Genomic DNA, 26,938 nt, shown 5'->3' on the forward strand with positions numbered 1-26,938 from the left:
TCTTTTATTGATTCCAAGGCCTAAGTTTTCAATATATATATCCAGCGCTGATCTGTCCTTTAAGAAGATAAAGCTGCAGAAAAACATCCATATTTTAGTGAACGTGTGGATTTCAATAAATATGCTGCAGTGTGGACTTTAAATTGTGATTAAGTATAAACCCGTGTTGATTTTACAAATTTTTCTGCAAAAACGCGTTTGTGTAACAGATGTTTTAAAAAAAGGGACAGAATGCGTTCGTTTGTCAGAAATTCACTTCTACTTCTTTTTACGCTTTGTTGATATGCCTTACCTATTTATTGAGCGCCTGTCTGCTACCTCTTTCCTTCTTCAAGAACCTCAAAATAAAAACGTTTAAAAGAAGCAAACGTGTATTGCGTGAAATAATTTTGATTGTGCGGTCTAGTGACGACTATATGCAATTTTGCAATTAAAACTTATTGGCACTTAATAAACAACAACAACAACACTGAACGCAAATTAGAAAAAAACAGCAATCATACCAACACCACATTGTACCAAAATTATAGTCTAATAAACGATAAAAACAAACCAATTCAACAACAGGAACTCAGCCGCTGGCCAAACACAGAAAATAGCTGGTTAAAGAGTTCAAAGCCGCCTGACATATTTGCGATGTAAGCTCAACTATAGCTCTCTTTTTGACTCGTGCTTTGGACGGGCGATAATGTCGGGGTAGTGTTTCAGCCAGCCGAGGGTGCCCGTGTTGAAATGACGTGTGCTGGACAACGGGACACACAAAAAACGAGGTTACAACGCGGCAGATCGCCGTTAGTCAGCAAGAGATGTCCGGTGCGGTTCATTTGTATCGCAGATTAGTCGGGCCATACCAAATTATGGGTTAGCTCAGCTCGTATTGGGGGCGTGTCGCATTTTTTTGTTAGAAATTGCTCAGCGGAGGTCGCAGTACTTGGAAAATTGCCTTTTCCCGATATTTTTTGTTAAATTTTTATGTGGCTTTAAGAGAATTTCAAATAAAACGTTTTGTGCAATTCGATGTTTTTACAGAACTTTAACTAAAAATTTAAAGAAGCACAGTAAATCAACGCCACGTCAAAGTCATTACCAATATCTTATACATTAAACTAAATTATAGATTAGGGGTTTGGTTTACAAAAAGTTATAACTTTCTATCTGTCTGTAATTTATTTTTGAGCCACATTGGAACAAAGAGGTATTAGGGTTTAATGGGGAAACAATCTGTGCATTTATGCCCCGGTTAACATAAAACTTTTATTAAAAACGTCACTAATAAAAAAACAGGTTAGGTATAGTGTTTTTTTATTTTTTTTATTGTTAGCCCGAATAAAAAAAATTTAATTTTAATTAACTCTAAAATATTAAATTATGACCTTTAAGGCTGCAAACAATCAATATATACCAGTATAAAAAATGAATTCATGAAGTGTCGATAGTTCTAAATGCAAATTTGAACAATTTCTACATTAAGTCTACATTACGTATCTAAAATTAAACTTTTGTTGTTAAAATAACCTCGCAGCACAAAATCCAAACGCCATGGTCACTAACTGCCATGGGTGGAATCAAAGGCTGGGTAAAAAACAGGCGCCAAATTAAAAAAAACCCTTACTTGAAATAGTTGTGCTCTCTAGCGATCCTAATGGCGGTGTCGCTTCGCCTTCCAGATCGGCAAATGAAGACGATGGGGTCCTCGGGCTTGGGTTTGATGCCGTCGTACCTTTCGGCGTAAAATCCGTCTTCCGAGGTTAGAGCTTCGCCTGTCGATTTGAATCAAGGAAGGCGTAAAATTAAAAATACAACTGACAAAAAGCAAAAAAAAACGGACTCTAGCCAAAAGACCGAAATAAGAACAACATCAACGTACGGAAAACACACTTCGGAATAAGATCAAAGTCTCTCAGTTAACATAAATTCAATTCATACTCTTTGATTAGAACGACTTTTATGTAATTTTTACAGTCTAAAAAGCATAAAACGGCATAAAATTAGCACACACATATTTACCATTCGCGTTCTTATAAGAACAATTTGCGATTAAATTAAATTGAATGTAAATCATTATATGTGATTCTAGTTTAAATTCTAGTTGAATTTTTTTTTTAGGATTTCGGTAGTTCTAATCCAAATCTAATTTGAGAAAACTCAAACGATCTAATTCTAATTCTAATCTAATTAAAAAAAAAAAAAATACTCTAATTTTGATTCTAATCTAATTTAAAAAAAGTAAAATAAATCTAGTTGTCCAAGTCTGGACTTAAGCCTATACAACCTTTTACCTAACCCCAAACCCACCCCCAAAGTACATAAAACCAGGGCTGTGGAGTCGGACTCGAGACTCGGACGACGGAATCGGTTTATTTTGCCCGAGTCGGACTCGGTACTTGAATAAGACAAAGCAAGACTACCCGAGTCTCGAGTCCGACGTGCGCATGCGCAGTACCAAATTTTGAAACGGATAAGGTCGCAAACTCTAAATTGTCAAGGTCAAGTGGTGAAATCTTTTTTCTAAACATGTATTTTGATTGGATGAATTATATGACAATCTTATGAGCAAATTGCTGAATATCCACCTTTCAAGTTACGTAAATGGGTAAAATACAGGCTGCAGAGTCGAAGCCCCGGACTCGTGACTCGACGAAATCGCACATTTAGCCGAGTCGTACTCGGAACTCGGGAGTCGGACGCGGGTTCATTATTTAACCGTAGTCGGACTCGGATTTTTTTCAACCGACTCCGAAGCCGTGTATAAAACTGCCGTAACTTGGCAACTATCCAAGTGACACGAAACGTCGTTCAAATTGTCAGCAAAGGACTTATACGTTCCACAAGAGGTATGTTTATTCGTTATAGAAAAATTTGGGACGAAATACAGTGCTGCTAATGGTTACCCTATTTCGCATTTTTGTTGAGGTGTAATGCGGCAAGAATTTTATTGAATGCCGTTCCTTTCGATGTGTTGATAACCAGAGCGTCTTTTTTAGTAAAAAAATCGATTCCTGATTTAGTAAAAAGTATATACAATTGAAAAAAGGGGCTGGGAACGATTAATTTCAATATAATTACAAAGCAAATTTCCTAAAATAAAATTATTAGGCACCGCGTCAAAACTTCTCCTTTGCAAAAAGGGGTGAAGGAATGATAAGCTATAGAATTGGGTTGAAGTATAACTTTAAATTCTGCACAAATAGATTGCGGAATGCTGTTTGAATGTAGGCTAAAGTACAAAGTGTTGGTTTTAACATATGATTTTTGTTGAACCCCCTGCGCAATTCCCAGTTTAGTGAATTTCTGACATGCAAATTTTTACAGTTTGGTGAATTTATGACATGCAGGTTTCTACAGTTTAGTGAATTTCTGACATGCAGGTTTCTACAGTTTAGTGAATTTCTGACATGCAGGTTTCTACAGTTTAGTGAATTTCTGACATGCAACCTTTTTTTCTACTGTCGTATCCCTGCTTCATTTCTATAAAGTTAAACACAATCTTGTTTAATTTCTGAAGCGATGTTATAATACCGCTGCGAAATTATAGCATCGTACGCAATATTATAGAAACTATATCGACATTTCGATGTAAATTAGGCTGCAAATTTTTGCAGTGCCGTGAATTCTAAGGTTAAACGGCGAAACAAACTAAAAATTTCAACGTCAGCTAAAAAATTGGTGACGAAGTATACCGGCTTCAGTGCTTTTAAACTTTACAAAATCCTGATTGTTTTTTGAAGCGATGTTATGGTAACGTTGAAATATTATAGTATCCTATACGCAATACTATAGAATCTATATAATTGATATTGCGATGTATAGGCGCGAAATTCGGCGGTGCCGTCAATTTGAACGCTAAACGGCACAGCAAACTAAAAATTTACTTCAGCCAAGCCAGTGATTCCCATAAACTGTGTGCCGAGGCACACTAGTTTGCCTCCATAGGGCGTCGCGCAACTTTTTGTAATTTTTTTGAATTTATAAATAAGTTAACTGTTAACCAGTTGGCATACACGCAAGCATTTTTAACTTAAATTCGCACTATCCATTATAAATTAATAATATTAAGAGATTTACATATAGTCTGTCGGGTGTTAAGAACGTAAAATGACTCTATTGTTGTTCTGTTAAAAGTGTGCCGCGAAATAGTTTGAATTCATAAGTGTGCCGCGGGCTAAAAAAGTTTGGAAACCACTGAGCTAAAAATGAGTGACGTCATCAAACAAGCACCACGTCACTGACCGAGCTTCTTGAGCGGCACGTTTGCGTAGTTGTTGGCGTCGACGTGCCCTTGGGCGACCTCGTGCGGTTCGCGCACGTCGATGACGAGGGTATTTCCCGTGGTGACGAGCGCGTGAAAGTCGGCAAGCGAAATGTTCCAAGGATTACTGCGAATATTACAGGGTTGCTTCCAGAGTTGGATCAAATACATTAATTCAGTTCAATTGCAATTACAATTACTCCCTTAAATGTTTCAATTACATTTCAATTACAATTACTCCCTTCAATGTTTCAATTACATTACAATTACTCCATTAAATGTTTCAATTACATTAAAAACTAAAATTAATTACATCAATTACAATTACAAAAATTGCAATTTACTACAGCGAAAGCCATCGCAGACTCACCGAATCTGTCGATCACTGATGCAAGCAGGGCAAGCTAGAAAAACAACTAGCCTGCAGTGAGGTTCGAACTCACGACCTCTGGTCAAGCCGATCGACAGATTCGGTGAGTCTGCAATAGCTTTCGGTGTACTAATGATATGTAAGCCGGAATCGTTGGTCAAACAGCAGCATTAGAAAGGCTAGATCTCGGTTGTTAGCACACACATGTGTGTGCATGTTTCATTGAAATTTATTAAGTTTTCCATTGCTGCTGAAATATGGAAAGCAGTTTTTGTCTCATCGCTTCCCAAAGAAAATAAACAACTTGGAACATTAATAAAACTTCAATTGTTTCAATATCAATGTATTGGGCTAAAATTTTAGAAAATTACAATTACGAATTACACAGAATGAAAATGCCTCAATTTGCATTAAAATTACGATTACATTAAAAACTGTAATTAATTACATCAATTACAATTACAAATTACAATTGTTTAACTCCGGTTGCCACATAATTTATAACAAAAAAAATTTAAAGAAAATTAAAAAAGATTTTCAACGAAAACTTTTAGGTTTTTTAAAGACCTAAAATTTGGCTTTATTTGTTAAAGGAAACAGCGTTTATTGGCCCGAAAAAACATTTTTTTATTTTTTTTCGAGATTTTTCCGAAGGGAAAACATTTTCCTGTAACCTCACTTCACTATTGCGGAATAGAAATCACTTCACAATCAGTTTGAAAGATAGATAGAGTTCAAACGATGGGTTGTAAAGCCTGTTTGAATTAAACTATTAAGCTTTTCTGTGATTGGGCGATAAAACAACACCATTTAAACAAATCATATTTTATGTGGGTACTACATCGTCTACATTCACTAATTAAAACACGTTTGTAACATCTAGCAAAGAACAAAACTTAGGGAAAATATTCAGTTTGCTCACATCAGTGGTCGGCAAACTGTGGGCCTTCAAGCCATTCACAGTGGCATCATATAGCCACCAGACAATCCCTCCCCCCCAAAACAATTTAAAATTACACTGTAAATGCCGTTAGTTCGAGCAATATTTGGAATCTATTTTATTGTGCATCTTTCGCTCATGTATCGCACAATTGAAGTAGTTGTCAATTTAAAACAAATAAACGCATGTTTTCTATTTGACTCATTCCTAAAATATTTTCTTCACAAAAAAATTTTGCAGATCACTGGCTTATACGTTTAAGAAAATATATTTGAATTCTGTGAGAGCATCAGCATCTTATTCGATCGATATTTAGTATAACCTCGCAAAAGTATGAATATATTTATATTTCACGTCTAAAAAAATGCTTTCTGGTTCAAGGGTTGTTATTAGTTTAATCTTAATTGCTGGATGTAAAAAAAACGAATCCTTTGTTATCACCATCTGCACTTAAGCAGACTTTTGTATTCAAATGAAAACATTGAATCTATATTTTTATCGAGGTGTAATTCTTACCTTTCGGATCTGACGACCAAATCAGGAAAGTTTGCCACCCATCCGTTAGTTCCCTTGTTGTAGTGACGCGTGCTGCGCAGATAAAGCCACATTAATCGGGGCTACAATAAGCATTTGTGAAAATATGTGTTAAACCAGGGGCGTGTGCAACCTGCGGCCCGCGGAACCAGAGTATGTGGCCCGCGGTGTGCTTTGGTTTTTGGCCCGCACCACTAAACATTCTGGTAACTGTTAAAATATTGAAACTTCCTGACTGTTCCTTAGTCTAGGTCGCCTTATATAGCATGTAATTTTTTAGTTTATTAGAATTAGAATATAATGGACATGCTAACATATTAGAATAGAATGTGACCTGCTAACAAATTAAAACTACAAAATGTGTTTTGGATGCTGTTGCTGAAAGTGTAAAACTTTGTGTGAAAGTGAATTGCACTAAGCGCTGCAATTTAAAATGCTTTCAAATAGCTACTTAATTATGGCCATGTAAAGAAAGCATATTAATAATGTCCGTTTGATCTTTTTCGCTCATTTGAAATGTAATTGTTTTATATTTAATTTTAATGTTCATGTGACTTGTAAAAAAAGAAACAAATTTCTCTGCGCAGCGCAACTAAAAAGTAGTTTTTTACCGCAAACATCTCGATCTAAATAAGTTTCCACAGCTGATAAAATTTGTCTCTTTTAAGGTGGCATTGTTCGGTTCAACGTACGCGTGTGAGCAATTTTTTTGTGGTAGTCACTACGCACTAACACAGTGGTAGGCCAACTGTGGACCGCGAGTTATTTTTGAATAGCTTGGTGTTATCATGTACCGTGCGACACAGATGCTAGGCTAAATTCAGCAATATCGCCTTGCGGATTATACTACTAGCCGGAAACATGGAATTGCCACATTTGTTAAAAATTGCTTTAACTACACCATCAAAGCAAGATGCCAAAGCGACATTGAATGGCACGCTGTTGAAGGAACCACTTACGTTAACGTCTACAAGCCGCCACCTGTAGCACTCGAGATAAATTCGCTGCCCATACTCCCTGCCCCTTGCCTGTATGTAGGTGACAATTGTCACCACACGGACTGGGGGTACCAGACCAGTAATCGCGATGGAGAAACCCTTTCCAACTGGGCATCAACTAACAAACTGTCGCTCTTGTATGACCCAAAAGACCCCGACAGTTTTACCTCGGGACGCTGGAGCACTGGAAGCAATCCAGACCTTGCTTTTGCGAGAGTGACTTCTGGACAAGCCCTTCCTGAACGACACGTCATCAGTCGGTTCCCTCGGTCACAGCACAGAGTTTCAATAACATCAATGGCCGTTCATTTAAAACCCACCCCAAGCAAACCTGTGAGACGGTGGAATTTCCGAAAGGCACGTTGGTTGCTCTACAACAAGGCAACACACCACATGGCAAAAACCTTGCCAAGCCCAGACTCGCAAGACCAAAATAAGGCCTATTACGCTTTCGCAATAACTACGTCCCATGCTGGGACCAGGACTGCCAGGACCTGTATAGCCAGTTTAAACGCTCCAGCAATTTGGAAGAAACCAAATCAACAGCCGATGAACTGGTAAACCACCTAGACCGAAAGCGCCAAGCTCGCTGGATCGAGACAGTAGAGTCCATCGACTTCACACACTCTAGCCGAAAGGCGTGGCTCACCATTAATCGACTCACGGGCCGTGGCAAGGCTGCTCCGGGCAAGTGTTCTGTCACAGCAAACGCTATAGCTTCGAGTCTAGTGAAAAATGGTCGCAATGCCAAAATCCATCGGCAATCCAAAACAAGTCTGGTAAAGAAACTATCAGAGCTCTGTAGATCACCGACTGCAGACGCAAACCTCTCTAGCGAGTTTACACCCGAAGAAGTCCGCAACGCCCTTCGGAAGCTAAAGTCCGGCAAAGCACCTGGCCCCGATCGTCTCCATCCAGAATTCCTCATACACATGGGGGACTTTGCAATCCATTGGCTTGCAAAGTTCCTCTCGTCGTGCATGAACCGGCTAAAAATTCCAAGGATATGGAGAAGAGCCCTTGTGATAGCCATACCCAAGCCAACCGACGATGCGAAGAGCCACCGCCCAATATCCCTGCTAAGCATCCCTTTCAAGATCCTTGAGCGATTCATACACTCACGAATAGAACCTGTCGTTGATCCCCAATTACCATCAGAGCAAGCAGGCTTCAGACGTGGTAGGTGCACATCAGATCAAGTCACCCTCCTGATGCAGGATATTGAAGACGGTTACCAAGCCAACAACAAAACAGGCGCTGTATTCTTAGACCTGACAGCTGCCTATGACACCATATGGCACCAGGGCCTAACCTACAAGCTCCTGAAAACCGTCCCTGACAAACGCATGGTACAAGTTTATCATGGAACTGGTATCTAATAGGAGTTTCATTTTCCGTACCAGCGACGGTCAACAAAGTCGTTTAAGGCGGCTAAGAAATGGGGTCCCACAGGGTTCTGTGCTTGCACCGATGCTCTTCAACATATACATGTATGACCTTCCCCAAACCACTGCCCGCAAATACTCATACGCAGATGACATCGCAATACTTACGTCAAGCCGGAGTTGGGAAACTGTCGAAAGTACTCTCATCAAGGATGTCGGCACACTCTTAACATACCTTAAAAAATGGAGACTGGTGCTGAGCGAAACAAAGTCTGTCGCCTCCGCCTTCCACTTAAACAACAGGGAAGCCTCCAGGGAGATACGCATCATATGTAACGGCTCCAACCTTCCCTTTGACCCGTGCCCAACCTACCTTGGAGTCAAACTGGACCGTTCCCTCACGTATCGAAAACACCTGGAGGGTTTGAGGAACAAGGTCTCATCCCGAGCAGCTCTAATTAGAAGACTCGCTGGCACAACATGGGGTTCCAGCAGCAATGTTTCGCGATCTACTGCACTCGCGCTTTTATAGAATACTGTGCGGCCGCATGGTCCAGGAGTGCACACACCAAACTACTGGACGTGACAATAAATATCTGCTTGCGGACCATCGCTGGCTGTCTAAAAGCGACCCCAGTAAACAACCTCCCAGTGCTAGCAGGGATTGTGCCAACTGACATAAGGCGAAAGGGAGCAACCTTTGCTCAATCGCGCAAGGCACTCTTGTGGCCTGACCATCTACTGCACAGAAAAATCTCAGGCTGTGCGCAGGCAACGCGACTGAAGTCACGACACTCCTTTGTAACCGCAGCACAGTCATTCAAGAAAGCAATCCTTGATGGCAAAACTGCGTCAGAATGGAAGGAGGAAACCTGGGAAGAAGAATGGTCAACAAACAAGACAAAGCTACACGCATCCATCTCCGCGGCTCGCTACCACGCCCCAGAGCTGTCGAGAACAGCGAATGTGAGACGCAACCGCTGATTAACAGGAGTCGGCCGTTTTGCCTCCTCTATGTTTCAATGGGGCCTTGCCCCTTCCCCACTATGTGAGTGCGGAGCCACACAAACGGCAAACCACATCGTTGAAGAATGTCCAAACTTTTCCTGTCCCGGTGGTTGGGCAGCGATATTGGCCGCTAAACCCTCTACCACGCAGTGGCTCACAAGCCACTGCCCAGATATCTAACCAACACGAAAGAAGAAGAAGAAGATCATTTACCGTAGTTGTTGGCCGCATGATAGCCGTACATCCATTGCACTCTATTTTAACAATTGATGTTGCATATAATGTTTTAAATTGGTTCAGCTTGGAAAGACCCACGTGCCAAATGTGGTCTTGTGAGCCTGAAAAACTATATTTTTTGCCAACTTTAACTCTATGTAAACGCAAATTTTTGGCGCTTCGCGCGTATATTCTTTTTTATAAAATGTTTTATATTATAGCATGGCCGTGTTTTGGCCATTAAGCGCCATAGAATATTGCACCTTAAAACCAAATATCCCCCTGAATCCGCCACTGTTTTCGTAGTGGTTTTATGTAGTGGGCCTTTAAGTAACTCTGAAAAGACTACTTTGGGCCGCAACAAAAAGTTTGCCGACCACTGCACTAACAGGTAGACGACGAGATATGCAAGTGGCCGTGGTCTAATCCGAATGCACATATTTGGCCCGGCAGTATGAAAGGTTGCACGCCCCTGTGTTAAACTATTCCGAGTGTTTGTAAGTGTCGTGCTAAAACTTCCTATAGCTTACAATTAAAGTAGAGGTATCTTTAGTAATCGAATAATTAGGTTTTAATGTTGATATCGTGTTTGGCTATATAGTAAAAAATGCAAAACGGCTGTATGGAAGCTAACAACGAGCCAATTGTGTTTGAGGTAGAGTTATAAAAACAGTTAAACCAGCACTTAGCAAATGTATATTTAACATTGGACAATCACGAATGGTGACAATTAATTTCGTTGACATGTTTGTTGGCAGTAAAGTTTACTTATTCCAAACCAGCATATTTGCGTCACCTAACATTTAAGCTGAAATGCCGGGTCAGGTACCATGTAAATTACAATACATTGTATATATAGTGTATATACAACGTAATTACTGTGTTTCCATGTAAACCTGCTTCACAGCAAAATCTTGCAATTTTTACAGATTTTCGTTAACATCGTATAGTTCAAGAATTTGTGTAATTTGTTAAAACTTACTGGTAATATCTTACTTTAAATAGTTTTCTTTCCTTGCAACCTTAGTGGCGACATCGCTTCGTTTGCCCGACCGACAAATAAACACGATGGGGTCTTCTGCATCCGGTTTCTGCGACTTGTACTGTATCTTGTAACTCCTGTCGTCCATTTGCAAAGCTTTACCTAGACAACAAGTGATTTCGTTGAGCACAAAAGCATGGAACAATATTTAGGCTTTAAGCTTTGAGCTAATGCTATTCAATCGAACCGGGCAAGCTTAATAACCAGACCTATATTAAAATAAGCTTTGGGCCATAATGGTTGGAGTAAGACTTAGTAAGAAAATCAAAGCCCATACTGAAGTATGTTAGCATTTTGAACATTTAGATATCTCTTTTATTTATTTTAACATGAATATGAAAAAGGAGATATGCGAAAATGCTACCTACTTTAGTAGTAATTAAAGTAAACCTTATTCGCCGACTTTCTGCAACTTTAAATAAAATCAATATTAAATAATTTTTCATAAAATTCAATTGCAACTGGACAATTTGTTTGTTGTTTCACACTTTAATGAACACAAACAGTCTCATGGGTCCAAAATGGCGTCTGTAAATGTAACACGGTTTTCTTTTTACAGTTCCGCTTTGACAACTGGGCCTACAGATTCTTTGCGCCGGGGTCATAACCTTTTAAGGCTGTGGACTTCATTCAAACATAGGTTGAAAATATTTGGTTGAATGCAGTGCGCAAAAATGTCTAATCAAAGTCACTCAAACCGCAAAGTGCAACTTTAAAAACCGAGAAATGCTCGCTTTGATTAACTTAAAAGATTGGGGATGTTCAACTCATTAGATCGGAGCCGATACCCGATGCCAAATGGTTGGACCGTTGCCGATCCCATACCAAGTTTTTGCTGTAAACCTGAGGGTTTTATAATTTCCAATGTAATTTTAGAAATTAGCATATTAAGAATGAAGGCAACTAAGTTTTCCAGCGCTAAGCAAGTTTTTGCTTAAAAATTCAGCAAAACAGTGTGCAAGTTTAATTTCAAAATTAAAGAAAAACAATTATTTAATAATGGCGTTATACTATGTCGGATTCGGATTATATACGTTTTACCAAAAATATCAGTTATCTTACAAAAATAAGAAGTATCGGACAACCCTATCTAAGGAAACGCTGAATCAAAATCGCATTGCTTTCTACATACCCAGCTGCTTTAATGGAACGTTGACGTAACTCTTTGCGTCAACTCTGACGTCAGACACCTCATCGGGTTCTCTGACGTCAATGACCAGCGCGTCTCCTGATTGGACAACCTGGTGGAAGTCAATCAGCGAAATATTCCAGGAATTACTGAAAATACATGAAAAGTAATATTGTTTATCGTGATGTCGGGAGTTAAGCATTAACTGTCACTTATTGCAGTGGTTCTTAAACTTTAAAGGTGTGGGGCCGAGAGAAAAATCGCGATGCAGTGTTTACAAAATAAGGGTGCTTTGAGAAAATTTACTCAGCAAATTTTAAAGCGATTGTTTAGAAATAGCAATGCAATAACTATATTGTTGTGACTTATACAATGGGTAGTGTGGCTTACTGGAATAGCTCAATGCCGAAAGTCACAAAAAGTTCAGCGTTTAAGAACCGGTTTATAATTTTATAAGTAGTAAAAATAAGTACAACATACCAGCACGAAGTCAGTTTTGAAACTTAATGGTTATAATCTTAATTGAAATAGACGCTGAAAAAAATAGTTCAACACTTCATGTTGACAAAGACATTTTCGTTTTTCTATGAAACAAATTCAATGCATTGTGTCACCTTGGTTCATCTTCCACCGCTTGTGACGAAACAATGCAAGCGTGTAGCAGCAGAACAACGACGCAATACAACTTCATTGTTTTACTGAGCGATAACAATTAAGAATAAATACAATAGAGAAGATTCTGGAAAACATGAAAAAAGCAACAATAGTTCTTTGAAGGATAGTAAAGCGAAAAAGTTTTCTAAAAGCCATTCCAAATCTAGAAGGTTGGACAAGTGTTTGTTTACGAGGCCTTGGCATTGCAAGGAAAGGGTAATTAACGGCGTGAGGTCATAAATATTTTATTGCGTCTGCCTTAGCAGCTGGTAATTCGTTTACGGGAGACGCCAGCGCATATTTGCATTCACTTAGGACGCGTGTCACTGGGTAAGGCTTAAGTGCTAGTAGCAAAGTTACGTTACCTGGCCTTAACGTGACCATATAGAACAGCATGTCAAAACACAGTTGCGTTTTGTCGAAAACGGTGTTTCTCAACCTATGCGTCGTTTTATTCCGTTGGTAGCCGACTGCAGTAGTTTTTTTTAAATAGATTTATTGATTTTGGTTCTGAGAAAGATTTATCTAAAAGTTACAAATACCGTAAGGCCGTAAGCAATACGAAGGCCTGACTAATATTAACTAAAATCGAACTCAATAATGCTAATGTATTATGTTATGCTTATGAGAAAAACTGGTCTAAAGCAATGTGTTGTATTTTAGGCATATAATTTGTTATTATCAAATACGCACGAGTTTGGTTAATGAACGCAATAACAGACAGCCCAACATTTTAGTCACTAGAATATGCTTTCAGCCACAAGGACAATGTTAACGTAAAGACAAAGTTGTGGAAGTTATACGGATGGAAATAAAGCGAAAATATATTTTTTCCGATGTGGATTTCGCCCGCAGTTTTTGTGTCCGCTTAGTGGCAGCCTTGGACGATGCTTACGTTTATGGTTGCGTGATGAAACGATTGAAAAAAAACAAAAAACGATTGACCAAATTTGTTTTTCCCATCAACTACAAGGTTTAAAGAAGTTTGTTTATTTTGTAAAGGGGCGCACTAAATAGTGTAAAATTAAGGGCTTTTACGGCTTTTTATAAACCGAATAAAATTTAGCGCTTTTAGCATTATGTGATTTGAGCAATGTGTTTTTAGCCGTTGCTGTAAATTAAAAAGTATAATTTATACGACATCTGACAATTTGAGTTTGAGGTAAATAAAGGCAGTTTTTAAACTAAAGGTTTCTATTGTTGCAGGGCATTTTCATTCGAGATATGATTGTTACATGTAGCACCTTGAAGTGTTAGCTGCTTCGTGGCTTGACCGCTAGCTCAGTTAAACCACGTGATGTGTGCTAGAGCATATGTACACACTGAGGGCGTGTTGTGTATTTGTACAGTGCTGCTGAATAGGCTGTGCTGCTTTATGCTTTGCAATTGAAGTGAATATTATGGACAACACCTGTTAAGCATATACTACAGCTTTATGCACGTACCAGCCAACTTTGCAATAACACTATGCCCAAAAACGTTCAGTCAAAAACACCTTAAATTAGAAGTTCGTTGCAGTTCTTTGCATTTAACGGTCTTACTAAAAAACTAGTAGGCTACTCTATAAAAAACATAAGACCTACCTTTGTTGATTCATTATTAAACCTGTCTAAAATATTTTTTCTAGCTTGTCTCGCAGTAGTTTTGTCTTCAACTTACTTTATAGTACGTATTTTGCTTGATAGTTGATCTACTTTATTCCTAACCCTACCTTTTTTACATTAAGCACATAAGCAGCAACTTTTAAAGCGAAAAACAAAAATTTTGACGTCACAAAGACAAACTAGAAAACTAGTAAAAATAAAATATTTTTAAGGAAATGATATACAAGACAAACTAGCGAAGTGTGTAACAAACTGTGCCAAAAAGTTTTTAACGTTTAATTAAGGCGTCTTGACGCAATTAAAGTATATTTTTCAATTAATCCGATAAACATTTTGTCACAATTAAGTACCTGTATAAAAAAGCAAAGTTATGTATTTTCTAAAATAGAGTAGGCTTACTATTACATTTGGTTCTTTAAATTTACTTTATGTATTTATTTTGCTAATGGTTAAATCTATTTGTATAAAAGCTGCAATTTCTACAACTAAATGTGTATTATAATATGTTAGCCGCAGTTAGTATTTACAACCAAACAACAACGCGAAAACAAAGGTAACAACAACAATCTGCACTCCAACAAAACTTTCCCGCAAAACAATTCAACCTCTTGACTTATAAATATTTAAAATCACAACGCCCAATTCAAGGTTAGCAAAGGCCACCGTGACAAACGCTCGAAAAACAGATTAGTAAGTTGGACCCCCGGAAAAACACATTCAGCCGGTTAATTTGTGTTTTTTCCTGTCTGCTTCAGCCCTTCCTGTGAAGCGTAACGTCACGTAGACAAACTTTCTGCTGATCTCTGCTGTGTTTTGCTGGGAAGTAGGCTGTTATTCCGCAGCTATATTGAACAGAAAAAACAACAATGTCACTGTTTTCGACATTGTACCTCAAAAGGTCCTTAGAGAACCCCCCAGAGGCCGTAGGGTTACCGCTTTGCGTCAGGGTTGCGCCAGGTTAGCTCAAAGTCGATGGCAATTCGATTTGTATTTGACGTCAGGCAGTTCCAAAAACAATTGCGCAGTGATCGAAAGTAACCCGCGTTAAACTTGCCAGCCGCTTTCAGGTTTAAACGTTATAAAAAAACGCATTTCAAACAATTTTATAAAATTGTAATTCGAGTGGAAAATTGTATCCACAGAATAGCCAAAGTTTGAATAAAATTTAGCGCACAAAGTTAACTTTCGTGATGGTTAAACTTAGCGCAGAGATTTCAGGTTAAGGCTGGTTTCCAGCCCTGCATGTCGCTTCGCTTTGTTTGTTCAGGCTGATGTCACTTCTTCGCTCACAATGGCGCGCTCGGGCCGAACAAACGGCTTGGCGTGTGGTTCGTAAATATAATCCAGGGCCCCGGCAAAAACATCTACAGGCTGAACCTGTTCCCTTTTTTCAGGCGCCGGCAGATAATGTTACGCGGGAACGTTTGATAAGGCGCTGTTTATGCCAGCCAGTAACTCATAGTTACAATGGACGCCGTGATAGAAAATATGCGCACCTCTTTGGAAGGCAGCGTGAGAAAAATGCTAACTGGACAATTGGGCCCGAAAAAGGCGTCCTTGGCCCTCGGAGCGGCGGAGAAACCAAAACTACAACAATCGAAGGTAAGCTTTTATTGTTTTCCAATTAGCCTATGATGCCATGCTCATATTTCTCATATTGGACGCTGGCGCCAATTTTCTATTCATTGTTTCCGTTTTGATCGTATGGTTTTTTAGGCTGAAGTAATACTGAAGTCACTATAGTAGTAAGCTGGTAACTGAAGATAGCTGTTTCGTTCTAACCATAACGTAGTAAAGTTAATATTCTATAGGTCATCTCATTTGTTGACTCCATGTTACAACTTTACTGTACGTAAATTTCCACTAACTTATCAGATATTTATATTTAAAATAGACATGTACAGAACAGCTGAAAGTACACTTCTGAGCTAAGAAGAATTTGATTTTTAAGTTAGTTCATTTACTCCTATCGAATTTCTGCATCAAATTAAGTTTTTTAAAACATCTGCGTTTTTAGGTATTTGGAATAAGCTTAACTGAACTTTGCAAGACAGGAGAAAGCTCTGTTCCTTATCTGGTCAAGGATATATGCAACTTCATCAAGACCTATCATCTTGATTTAGAGGGTATTTTCAGGTAAAAACATTCCCAATTCATTTTAAATTGCTCAAATTTCGTTAAATTTAGTTGACTGGTTTCTTACCAATTTTGTTAGACACTTTGAAAACTATAAAACCGATAGCAAACCTGCGTAATGTACCTATATTCTCTCAATAAACGTTACATGACTATTCATGTGTATGCATCAGTTAAATATGGTGTTAAACTAGGGTGTGATTTGAATGATGTATTTCATACCCTTTCATATGACAGGCCACAGGCATTTCCTCGTGTTATTTGCCTGGTGATGGATAAATGTAGCTTCCTGTTTTCCAAAATTGATATCCTTAGACAAAAACAGGGTCGTCAATTTAATGGGCTGTTGTCTGTTATCCAAGTGTTGCTATCAATTTATGCTATATTCCATAGTGTGTGTTTGCATTCTCAGTCCTGTCTCCTGGCAACTAAAGCACACTTTACGTTTTATTACCTTAAAGTAAACACTTACGTGCTACCGATTTATGGATCAACTGGTTACAGTTTTAAAGTGCTTTGATCCATTAAATTAATAGCATTATCTGGGATACTTTCTCTTGAAAATAATGTACCATCTAAAGCTAAAATTTGTTGTGCTTAAGTTTATTAGGTTACACATTGGCTGCCACTTTACTTTCACATTGCACACTTTAAAGTACTCAAAAAATATGTAAATAGTAGTTTATAAAAATATCTTTACCCCTCTTGAAATGCATACATGCGCTAATAAATAGTTTGATAGGATGTGCTAAATCATAAAAAAGTAACTTTTTCGTCTTTTATACATTTTCTAATTACCTTAATCTTTCCAAATCAGCTAACATTATTGTTAAATGTAAATCGTTAGAATTAATATTTATTACAAGTTTAACAGGGTTGTCTCAAAGTCTTCGAATTATTTTGCATATTGAAAAGCCTTTAGAAAACCCTATGTTTTTTCAAAAGTCCTTTTAAATGCTTTAATCCCCCCTCGCATACTTCAGTTTCAGAGTTCACTGATCTTTAGAGCTTTTTAAGCCAATCGTGTTGTCACGATGGCATCATGCATGCGTAGCAGAAATATTTTGGTTACCGCACTGGCGCATGCAGAAGTTTAAATGGGGTCCAGCATGCAATCCCAGTGGATTAATTCCTGTGCTAGGTTTGGAGAAGCAAGCTAATGCTGTCTAATGTGTTGACGGCAACTCATGCCAGATTCTATGAAAGCTTGTTTCTTCCATTTATCCAAACAGTCCCGATCAGCCAAAGTTCATTTCTTCCAGTTAATGTGTCACGCCTTGCCTTCGTCATGAATGCCACTGGGATTGTACAAGTTCGTTTCTTGTGCTATAAAGGCCAGTGTAGAGTAGGCTTGGGGCACATGGACAGCTTAGTGTTTTAAAAGGCAGCCAAGGAGCATGCAGCTTATGTTTAAGCGCTATAGGTAGACAAGTGTTTGTATATATTATATTTCTTAAGAAAAAAATTGTGTCTTATATGTATCAGGAATTTATTGAGATGTTAAAGATATATAATATTCTAATAAATATATATACATTGGAGACTCGGCTGCTTAAAGATTTGCTGTTTCGTGTACTAACTCACATGAAATAGTTTCATCTGTTTATTTTTTCCTCAAAAGAGAGTTGTTGTATAATAATTTTTTTGTTTTAAAATTTAATCATAAAACTAGTTTTTAAAAGTGAATAAAAAATCACGTCTAATAGTTTTAAAGGAGTTTCTGCTTTACACAGTTCCCGAATAAAAATTTTGAACCTTAGCTTTTGGCACTACAAGAGTTTCCTATTTTGTTTCAGAATCTCGGCGTCAGCGGCCAACACAGCTAGACTAAGAGAAGCATTTGAACGTCACCTCGGGCCAAGTTTAGACAAAGGCGACATTTCTGTTTCCGTTTCTACTGACGTAGACGGCCATACTGCAGCCCATGTTCTAAAGCAATTTCTCAGACAACTTCCTGAGCCTTTGCTACCCCTTGAGGTGTTAAAACTGCACAGAGACACCAAATGTTTATCGGATGAAAGTTTTGCCACTAATGTTCGGTGAGTGTGGCAGTAGACAAGAGCAAGCTATTTTTTTCGATCACAAGTTGGTTAAGTGTGGTTTTGTGATGAAGAAAAAATATTTTCCAAAAAACGATAAAATAAAAAATAAAACGTTTTAAACAAACAGAAGAGACATCCCGTTTACGCTTTAAACTTTTTTTAACAGCAATGGAATGGACACATGGCCAGCTGCTCACAAAGCAACCCTGCAGTACTTGCTCGCCTTTCTGCAGCTTGTCATGCAAAACACTGAGAATCGCATGAACGTCACTGGACTCGCAGTCGTATTCGCACCAAACGTCTTTAGCATTTCATCTGGCATTGAAGGACTTGAAGAGCAAGCCGCTGCCAATAAAGCATTTGAAAGGTGATGATATTTGTAGATTATATTGTTGTTAAATTAGTGTTGAAATGCTGTCTCCTAGTTTCTGTTTATTTACAGAAAGTTGATGTAAATTAGTTTGTTATGTTGACAATGTTGTATACCTTTAAGTTAATTTTTGTAGAAATTTGTAGTCACATATCAGTTTGACACTTTAATGATTTCAGGATAATAAATTCAGAAAACCTCTGGTAGATTTAATTTTTAAGATCTTTTGATTTTTTCACCGGTCCCTCCAAATTATTTTAAGAAATATTTAGGTACTTAGATAAAAAGTTACAAGCTCCTAAAATTTCTCAGCCTTTACCTAAGCTGAACCTTAAAAAACCTGAACCTAATTAAAAATATGCACGAATCTGTAAGGTAGCTTGTGTCATTAACTGAAGATGATACAAGTGTGTATTAAAATTTAATCAAGATGATGTAGATCTACTCGGATCTTTTTGTCTTTGAATAACCATTCTTAAATAATGTATTTTTTACTTTTAATATAACAAATCAACCCAATATGAACAGACTTCTTCTCACTACCGACATCGTTTGCGACAATCCCGACGACCAGGGTTACTTGGCCATGACATCGCTGACGGTGAATCCGGTGAGGCCTTCACGGCCGGCGCCACCACTTCCGATTCAAGCCCGGCCCCTTCCTCCTCCACCGGTGCCGGCGCACAACCTGTCGTCCGACGACGATTACACTGTGGAACCGCAACCGACTATACCTCAGCGATTCGGTTCGCTCAATCAAACAATTGACAGCAGCGAGCAACTCGTGGAAGAGCGTGAATCCACAAACAGCTCCGAGGCAATGTCGGATGAAGACAGTAAGGACGTTTTCTTTTATTCTTGTTGCCCATTTATTGGAAAATTTAAGCTATGGATTAGTGCTTGTTTTTAACTTTTCATCAGTAGACACCTGCTTTTAAAAAAATATGGTACACCTATCAATTTTAAAATATGGTTAGACTATCTTTTTTATTTTATTTTTTTATTTTTAAAACTTTGTGGGACCTATCAATTTATTTTTATTTTTAACAATAATGGAAGACCTATTAATTTTTTATACTAACAATTTTTGTTAAATCACCTGACAATTACTCACACATGCAAATCAGTCCTCATTTTAATAATAGGCTTTTGGTTAAAAATTTAAAAATTGTTATATGGACACCTGTAAACTTCTTTGTGCACCCCCAGGCATTTGCAGACTAAAATTTTAAAACCACTGTTTTAGATTGTCTTACCACAACTACAGTTAACTTAATAGTTTTCTTAAGTAAATTGTTAACAAAAAGAGTTCTTAGAATGGTTACAAGTTTACCACTTTCATATACTGATCACCTCTATAACTTCAAACATCTTTTCATTATTTGTTTTTGTGACCATAGCAACAAAACAACACTACTTAAAGGGTATACTGCGTTCCATATCACAGAATTTTTATTATGCTCAGCACAGGATTAGCCAATAATAACAATATGGAGCCTAATGGGTTTTCCTAAAGCTCTTTTTATCAGAAAATGTTGGGAGTCCATTATAAGATTGTGCTACAAACACCAAATGTATTAAGTGTAAATAGCTGTTGAAATGCCAATGTAGCTTCTATTTGATCAAATGTTTTCAATCATGGGAATGTTTATTGTCCTCAGTAAGGGGTTGTGCTAAAAACAACACTGTGCCAAAAGTTTTATAAAATTGTACATTGTGAATCCAAAAATATGTATTGTGCTTAGTGAGGAGTGATAAAAATAAACACTGTGGCTAAAGTTAAAACCTAATGTCTATTTGACAATAAAGGCAACACTGTACCTCAATTCAATCCCTGAACATGTTTCCATTTTGTATAGAAACTGACGATGCCTATTTATAACGCGAAATACATATTTTTGTAAAATTAAAAAAAATGATTTTAAGAACAGTCTTAAAAACAATCCAATTTCTTCGACGTCAGATACTTTTTTGGTGCCCAGTATGGGCTAATGCTAAAAAACAACTATGCCTTTAAATTGAAGAATGTGAATGCTGCTCCGTAAGGGGTGTCAAAGTAAAACAGCCCAAAGCCTTAATAGTGACTCTTGTTTTTTAGTGTCTGAAAACATGAACTCTACTCCTGTTGATCCAAAACTGATCGACGACACGATCCGCGACGTCGTCAAGCGTCATCTATTCACTGCTTCGTTAACATCTTCGAGTTCTTGCTTCGAGGGTGCCGAGCCGCTTCACCCTGATGACAGTGACCATGACGACCCCGGCATGGGTTTTAGTACCTCCCTGTTGCCATCGGTAACAGCTGGAAGGAACAAGGGACCGGCCAGAAGAAAACCAACAAGGCAAAGAAGGTAAGGTTCACATTGTATTTTAATACAGCAAAACAAACCGATTTCAACATTTCTTCGCATGACTCATATCGTTTGTGACAATGGGTTACTTGGCCATGACATCACATTGTATTTTTTATCACCATTATTTTTTAAGTATCATGTTAAAATGCCCGTCATTTCTAAGGTACAGAAGTAGACTATGTTTTAGAAAGCTATGGAGAAATTTCAGAGGCTGCTTTGTTTCCTCACCTTGAAAAAAAAACTTGGTGTAGCCATATTTTTCGCATTTTGTACATTGTACCAATAGGGGTTGTTTTGATATTTTGTCCTTTTAAAAATGGAAATAGCCCCCATATAGTCTGTTTTTCAAGCAATTTCACTATTTAAACTGTACATTGTACAATTTAAAAGGATTTTTTTTTAAATTATTTTAGATATTCTGATGACGGATGGAGCTCAGAAGCGCCATCCAGTGCCGAAAGGGTGACGGACATGCCTACCTCATCATCTTCCGAAGCCAACACGCCAACAAACCCGAGCGCAAACCGAGAGGAACTAAACTCCCAGGCTCCCCTAGTGGCTGTTAACGTGGTAACCACTCCGGACTCTGGATGCCTGACAGCGGAAGAGGAATTAATCTTCCTCGCGCAACAGTCTCCTGTAGAGGAAGTCTCTCCTCCGAGACAGGTCTTTATCCCGAAACTGGACCTCTCGGGTTCGATGGATGACAATGACGTGATCAGTGGGGTCGCTGAGGTCGTACCACCCCTTGACCTTTCGGAGGTCGCGCCCCCTGAAGAGGGCGTCGCTGTCCCAAAACCACTCCCGAGAAATTCCCTAGTGAAGCAGGTTAGGACGAAGAAGAAGAGAAAGAAGGATAAGAACTCACCATCAACGGTAAGTTGTATAATAAATTACAAAAAATAAAATATATAGTGAAAACATTGGTGAATGCAAAACTGAGTATCTAGTATAGTGGTTCTTAACCTATTGGTGATTCCCTTAAAGCGGGAATTTGGTAAATTAAGGGATTGATTTTGCAAAAAATATAAGATTCTATCTTCCAATGGTAAAAATATTAAACAGTCTTTTAATTGTTTTTACTTATTTAATTTTAATCCTTATTTGAATTTGATATATTAGACCTTCTAGTGTTGTTTATTTATTGAATAGTTGATTTATACTTTATAAAAGAGGTAATTAAGTTAACAACTCTAAGAGGTCAGAAAGCACTGATTCTGTTTAAAGATATTATGATGAAAAATACATGGGTGGTCAAATTTTGCAAATACTCTTAACAGTGTTGCATTGCTTGATAAATGCATTGTCAAATTTAGCAAATTCTGCAAAAAATGCAATGAATCAAAGGCAGGAAGGATGCAGAAGGTAAAAACGAGCTTTGAATGAATTATCCATTTATAGTGACTGCAAAAAGATGACAAACAACTTTGCAATCATCAATGTAAACACTGTTGTTAGCGCATGAGTTTCTGTCAAATTCTGCCAGCAACAGTTATTTGTTAAAAATATTAAAATAACATAGTATACATCATATATATCAAGTTGTTGATACATTTGGAGAGCCAGGTATAGGAGATAAGCGTTTTTGTGGAAATAGAGATCCTTCAAAAAATACAATTAACATTAGAGATAGACCGATATATCTGTTTACGAAACATATCGGCTAATATTTTACTTTTGCTGATATATATATATTGCTAAATTTGGGCCAATATTTTGCTCATGTTGTTTGAGGAAATGTGATACAGCTTTTTCTGAAAAAACAAAAAAAGAAACAAATTTCCTATTTTTTGCATAGATAGAAAAAAAAAATTAATATAGCTTATTGAAAAAAATTAATATATACAAAGTTAATAAACAAAATAAGTCTTTAAATATAGGTAGATTAACTGTAGTGTTATTTGGATTTTATTTTGGTATAAAAAAACAGGTATAAACTAGACGGGGGTGCGGTTGTTGTATATTTTGTCAGGGGATATATTTTCAGGGCTTAGTGTTTATTTTCAATTTTTACTTTATTTTAATTTTTTTTTTTTTAATTTTTTTTTTAATATTTTGTATTGTGTACTTTATATTATATATTTTGTTTTTCATTTTCCTTAACTTGTTTCTGCAAGCAAAAACAGATATGGGCCGAAAACTTCCCCACTTAAAATATGCCTTTGATGCGAAAGGGGTTCAAATATGGCGTAGAATTTGGGGAATGATCGAAACATATATTTGATAAATAGAATTTACTTAGATAATGCATATGGCTATTTTATTAAATTTTGACCAGCTTACGTGTTTGAAAATCAAATATTATCATTCTCTTAAAGACTAAAAATGGTTTAACGCCTATGGTTTGCTATACTTTTGCAAACTTTCACTAGGTAATTTTTTACCATAGCTTGGTCCGAGCAATCACTGTTAAAACAGGCTTTAAATCTGTCGTTTCAAACAATATGAAAAACACTATTACGTGCCTAATACGCAAACTATTAAATCGAAAGTTTTGCTAGATAAGTTTAGGCCTGATGTTGGTATGCTGGTTGGAGCAAGATGCACAACAGGTGCTAACAGAGAGGCGTAGACTGCCTTAAGATTTCGCATTTAAACTTGCGGCGGTAAATACACCCTATTGACACTTAATTATTAGGCGAAGCTTATTGCGAAGTAATTGGTCGCCCCAAAAAATGCTGACGCCGCATTTAAAGCAAGCATTATAAATGTGTCGCCGATATTCTGCCTTGAACATCCCTACTCGAAATGCTTCCCTCCGTTAATTGTACGGTGGGTGAAACTTTATTCACGGCCTTACCTCTTTGTGTATTACCGCGACAATACGATGAAATACGATTTGGAGAATATTGGAAACATCGTATTTGGAGAATATTTGCTATTTGCACCTGTTCTGTATGTTACTCCAATCCAACATATCTACACACAATTATAAGTTGTGTATAATAATATAATAACTTATGGCTTTGAAGCGAAGGGGGTTCAAATATGGCGTAGAATTTGGCAAATGATCGAAACATACATTTGATCAATAAAAATTTACGTAGATAATGCTTACGGCCATGTTATTACATTTTGGTCAGCTAGCATGTTTAAAAAGTCAATATTTTCATTCTCTCTAAATGATTTAACGTCTATGGTTTGCTATACTTTTTCCAACTTTTACTGTGTAAATTTTTACCATGCCTTGGTCTGAGCAATCACTGTTGAAACAGAGTTTAAATCTGTAGTTTTGAGCAATATGCAAACACGTTTATGTGCCTAATAAGCCACGTTTTATATTGAAAGTTTTGCCAATTTAAATCCAATAAACGCAAGATTTATTTATTTATGACGCCATGTTATGACGTAGCTTTGTAACGTCGTCGTTAAGAATGCGTTAAACTTAAGCTTTTTGTTGTTGCGGCCCTTGTATAATTATATTTGCTTAGACCTGGTGTTGATATGTTTGAATGGTGCAACAATTACAACATGTGCTAACAGAGATGTGTACACTGCCTGTAGGATTCGCATTTAAATTTGCGGTGGTAAAATATTTTGTGTTGTAAGAGCAATAGGTTTTTTTACTTAGAGAGGCCTCTTTATGAAAGGCAAGTCGCATGTGCATAGTTTTACTAGGCAAGCCACTTCCAACACAAATGTTGCACGCGCGGGACAATAGGGCGCAGCAGGGATGCCAGCAGCCGCCTCGTCGCGACGCGAGCTGGACAAAGCAAGCGAATATGAACGAATTCTGTATGAAAGTTTTTCTGCTGCTAGATGGCTGTCGTTAGCTACAAAGTGCTAAAACGCAATATTTCAGGTTTTTACCCCCCAAGCAAAGGCCCCTGGGAGTGCAGCCTCATAAACTTTTACAAAGCACCTACATACCACTCTACGCCATGTCTGAAAATTTGAAGGTTCTACGATGTCTACTTTTTCTATACAGATTCGGACAAAACTCGGTCTGAAACAAACCATAGGAAACCATAGGAAACCATAGGAAACCAAAAAAGAACTAGACGGGGGTGCGGTTGTTGTATATTTTGTCAGGGGATATATTTTCAGGGCTTAGTGTTTATTTTCAATTTTTACTTTATTTTAATTTTTTTTTTTTTTTTTATTTTTTTTTTAATATTTTGTATTGTGTACTTTATATTATATATTTTGTTTTTCATTTTCCTTAACTTGTTTCTGCAAGCAAAAACAGATATGGGCCGAAAACTTCCCCACTTAAAATATGCCTTTGATGCGAAAGGGGTTCAAATATGGCGTAGAATTTGGGGAATGATCGAAACATATATTTGATAAATAGAATTTACTTAGATAATGCATATGGCTATTTTATTACATTTTGACCAGCTTACGTGTTTGAAAATCAAATATTATCATTCTCTTAAAGACTAAAAATGGTTTAACGCCTATGGTTTGCTATACTTTTGCAAACTTTCACTAGGTAATTTTTTACCATAGCTTGGTCCGAGCAATCACTGTTAAAACAGGCTTTAAATCTGTCGTTTCAAACAATATGAAAAACACTATTACGTGCCTAATACGCAAACTATTAAATCGAAAGTTTTGCTAGATAAGTTTAGGCCTGATGTTGGTATGCTGGTTGGAGCAAGATGCACAACAGGTGCTAACAGAGAGGCGTAGACCTCCTTAAGATTTCGCATTTAAACTTGCGGCGGTAAATACACCCTATTGACACTTAATTATTAGGCGAAGCTTATCGCGAAGTAATTGGTCGCCCCAAAAAATGCTGACGCCGCATTTAAAGCAAGCATTATAAATGTGTCGCCGATATTCTGCCTTGAACATCCCTACTCGAAATGCTTCCCTCCGTTAATTGTACGGTGGGTGAAACTTTATTCACGGCCTTACCTCTTTGTGTATTACCGCGACAATACGATGAAATACGATTTGGAGAATATTGGAAACATCGTATTTGGAGAATATTTGCTATTTGCACCTGTTCTGTATGTTACTCCAATCCAACATATCTACACACAATTATAAGTTGTGTATAATAATATAATAACTTATGGCTTTGAAGCGAAGGGGGTTCAAATATGGCGTAGATTTTGGCAAATGATCGAAACATACATTTGATCAATAAAAATTTACGTAGATAATGCTTACGGCCATGTTATCACATTTTGGTCAGCTAGCATGTTTAAAAAGTCAATATTTTCATTCTCTCTAAATGATTTAACGTCTATGGTTTGCTATACTTTTTCCAACTTTTACTGTGTAAATTTTTACCATGCCTTGGTCTGAGCAATCACTGTTGAAACAGAGTTTAAATCTGTAGTTTTGAGCAATATGCAAACACGTTTATGTGCCTAATAAGCCACGTTTTATATTGAAAGTTTTGCCAATTTAAATCCAATAAACGCAAGATTTATTTATTTATGACGCCATGTTATGACGTAGCTTTGTAACGTCGTCGTTAAGAATGCGTTAAACTTAAGCTTTTTGTTGTTGCGGCCCTTGTATAATTATATTTGCTTAGACCTGGTGTTGATATGTTTGAATGGTGCAACAATTACAACATGTGCTAACAGAGATGTGTACACTGCTTGTAGGATTCGCATTTAAATTTGCGGTGGTAAAATATTTTGTGTTGTAAGAGCAATAGGTTTTTTTACTTAGAGAGGCCTCTTTATGAAAGGCAAGTCGCATGTGCATAGTTTTACTAGGCAAGCCATTTCCAACACAAATGTTGCACGCGCGGGACAATAGGGCGCAGCAGGGATGCCAGCAGCCGCCTCGTCGCGACGCGAGCTGGACAAAGCAAGCGAATATGAACGAATTCTGTATGAAAGTTTTTCTGCTGCTAGATGGCTGTCGTTAGCTACAAAGTGCTAAAACGCAATATTTCGGGTTTTTACCCCCCAAGCAAAGGCCCCTGGGAGTGCAGCCTCA

At 37.6% G+C, this 26,938-nt stretch overlaps 2 protein-coding genes across 2 annotated transcripts in view; one reads left to right on the forward strand and one right to left on the reverse strand.

The window, feature by feature from the left end:
• Nucleotides 1–327: 327 nt before the first annotated feature.
• LOC146157277 (uncharacterized) lies at nt 328–13,188 on the reverse strand. Its single transcript, XM_083387550.1, has 7 exons — nt 12,486–13,188; nt 11,875–12,020; nt 10,697–10,844; nt 6,076–6,147; nt 4,231–4,376; nt 1,613–1,760; nt 328–742 (listed from the first exon to the last, which is right to left on the reverse strand). Exons 1-7 carry the CDS (start codon nt 12,560–12,562, stop codon nt 649–651), a joined length of 831 nt encoding a protein of 276 aa, XP_083243676.1. The 5' UTR covers nt 12,563–13,188; the 3' UTR covers nt 328–648.
• Nucleotides 13,189–15,538: 2,350 nt separating this feature from the next.
• LOC146157278 (protein FAM13A-like) overlaps nt 15,539–26,938 on the forward strand; it is a 39,978-nt gene continuing 28,578 nt past the window's right edge. Inside the window, exons 1-7 of the mRNA XM_083387371.1 lie at nt 15,539–15,731; nt 16,147–16,265; nt 18,062–18,304; nt 18,474–18,674; nt 19,206–19,513; nt 20,776–21,028; nt 21,445–21,907. Coding sequence (XP_083243497.1) covers nt 15,597–15,731; nt 16,147–16,265; nt 18,062–18,304; nt 18,474–18,674; nt 19,206–19,513; nt 20,776–21,028; nt 21,445–21,907 — 1,722 coding nt within the window. The 5' untranslated portion in view covers nt 15,539–15,596. The remainder of the gene's footprint in view (nt 15,732–16,146; nt 16,266–18,061; nt 18,305–18,473; nt 18,675–19,205; nt 19,514–20,775; nt 21,029–21,444; nt 21,908–26,938) is intronic.

Source organism: Ascidiella aspersa, chromosome 4 (genome assembly GCF_963924565.1).
Source record: "Ascidiella aspersa chromosome 4, kaAscAspe10.2, whole genome shotgun sequence".
Classification (NCBI taxonomy): Eukaryota; Metazoa; Chordata; class Ascidiacea; order Phlebobranchia; family Ascidiidae; genus Ascidiella; species Ascidiella aspersa.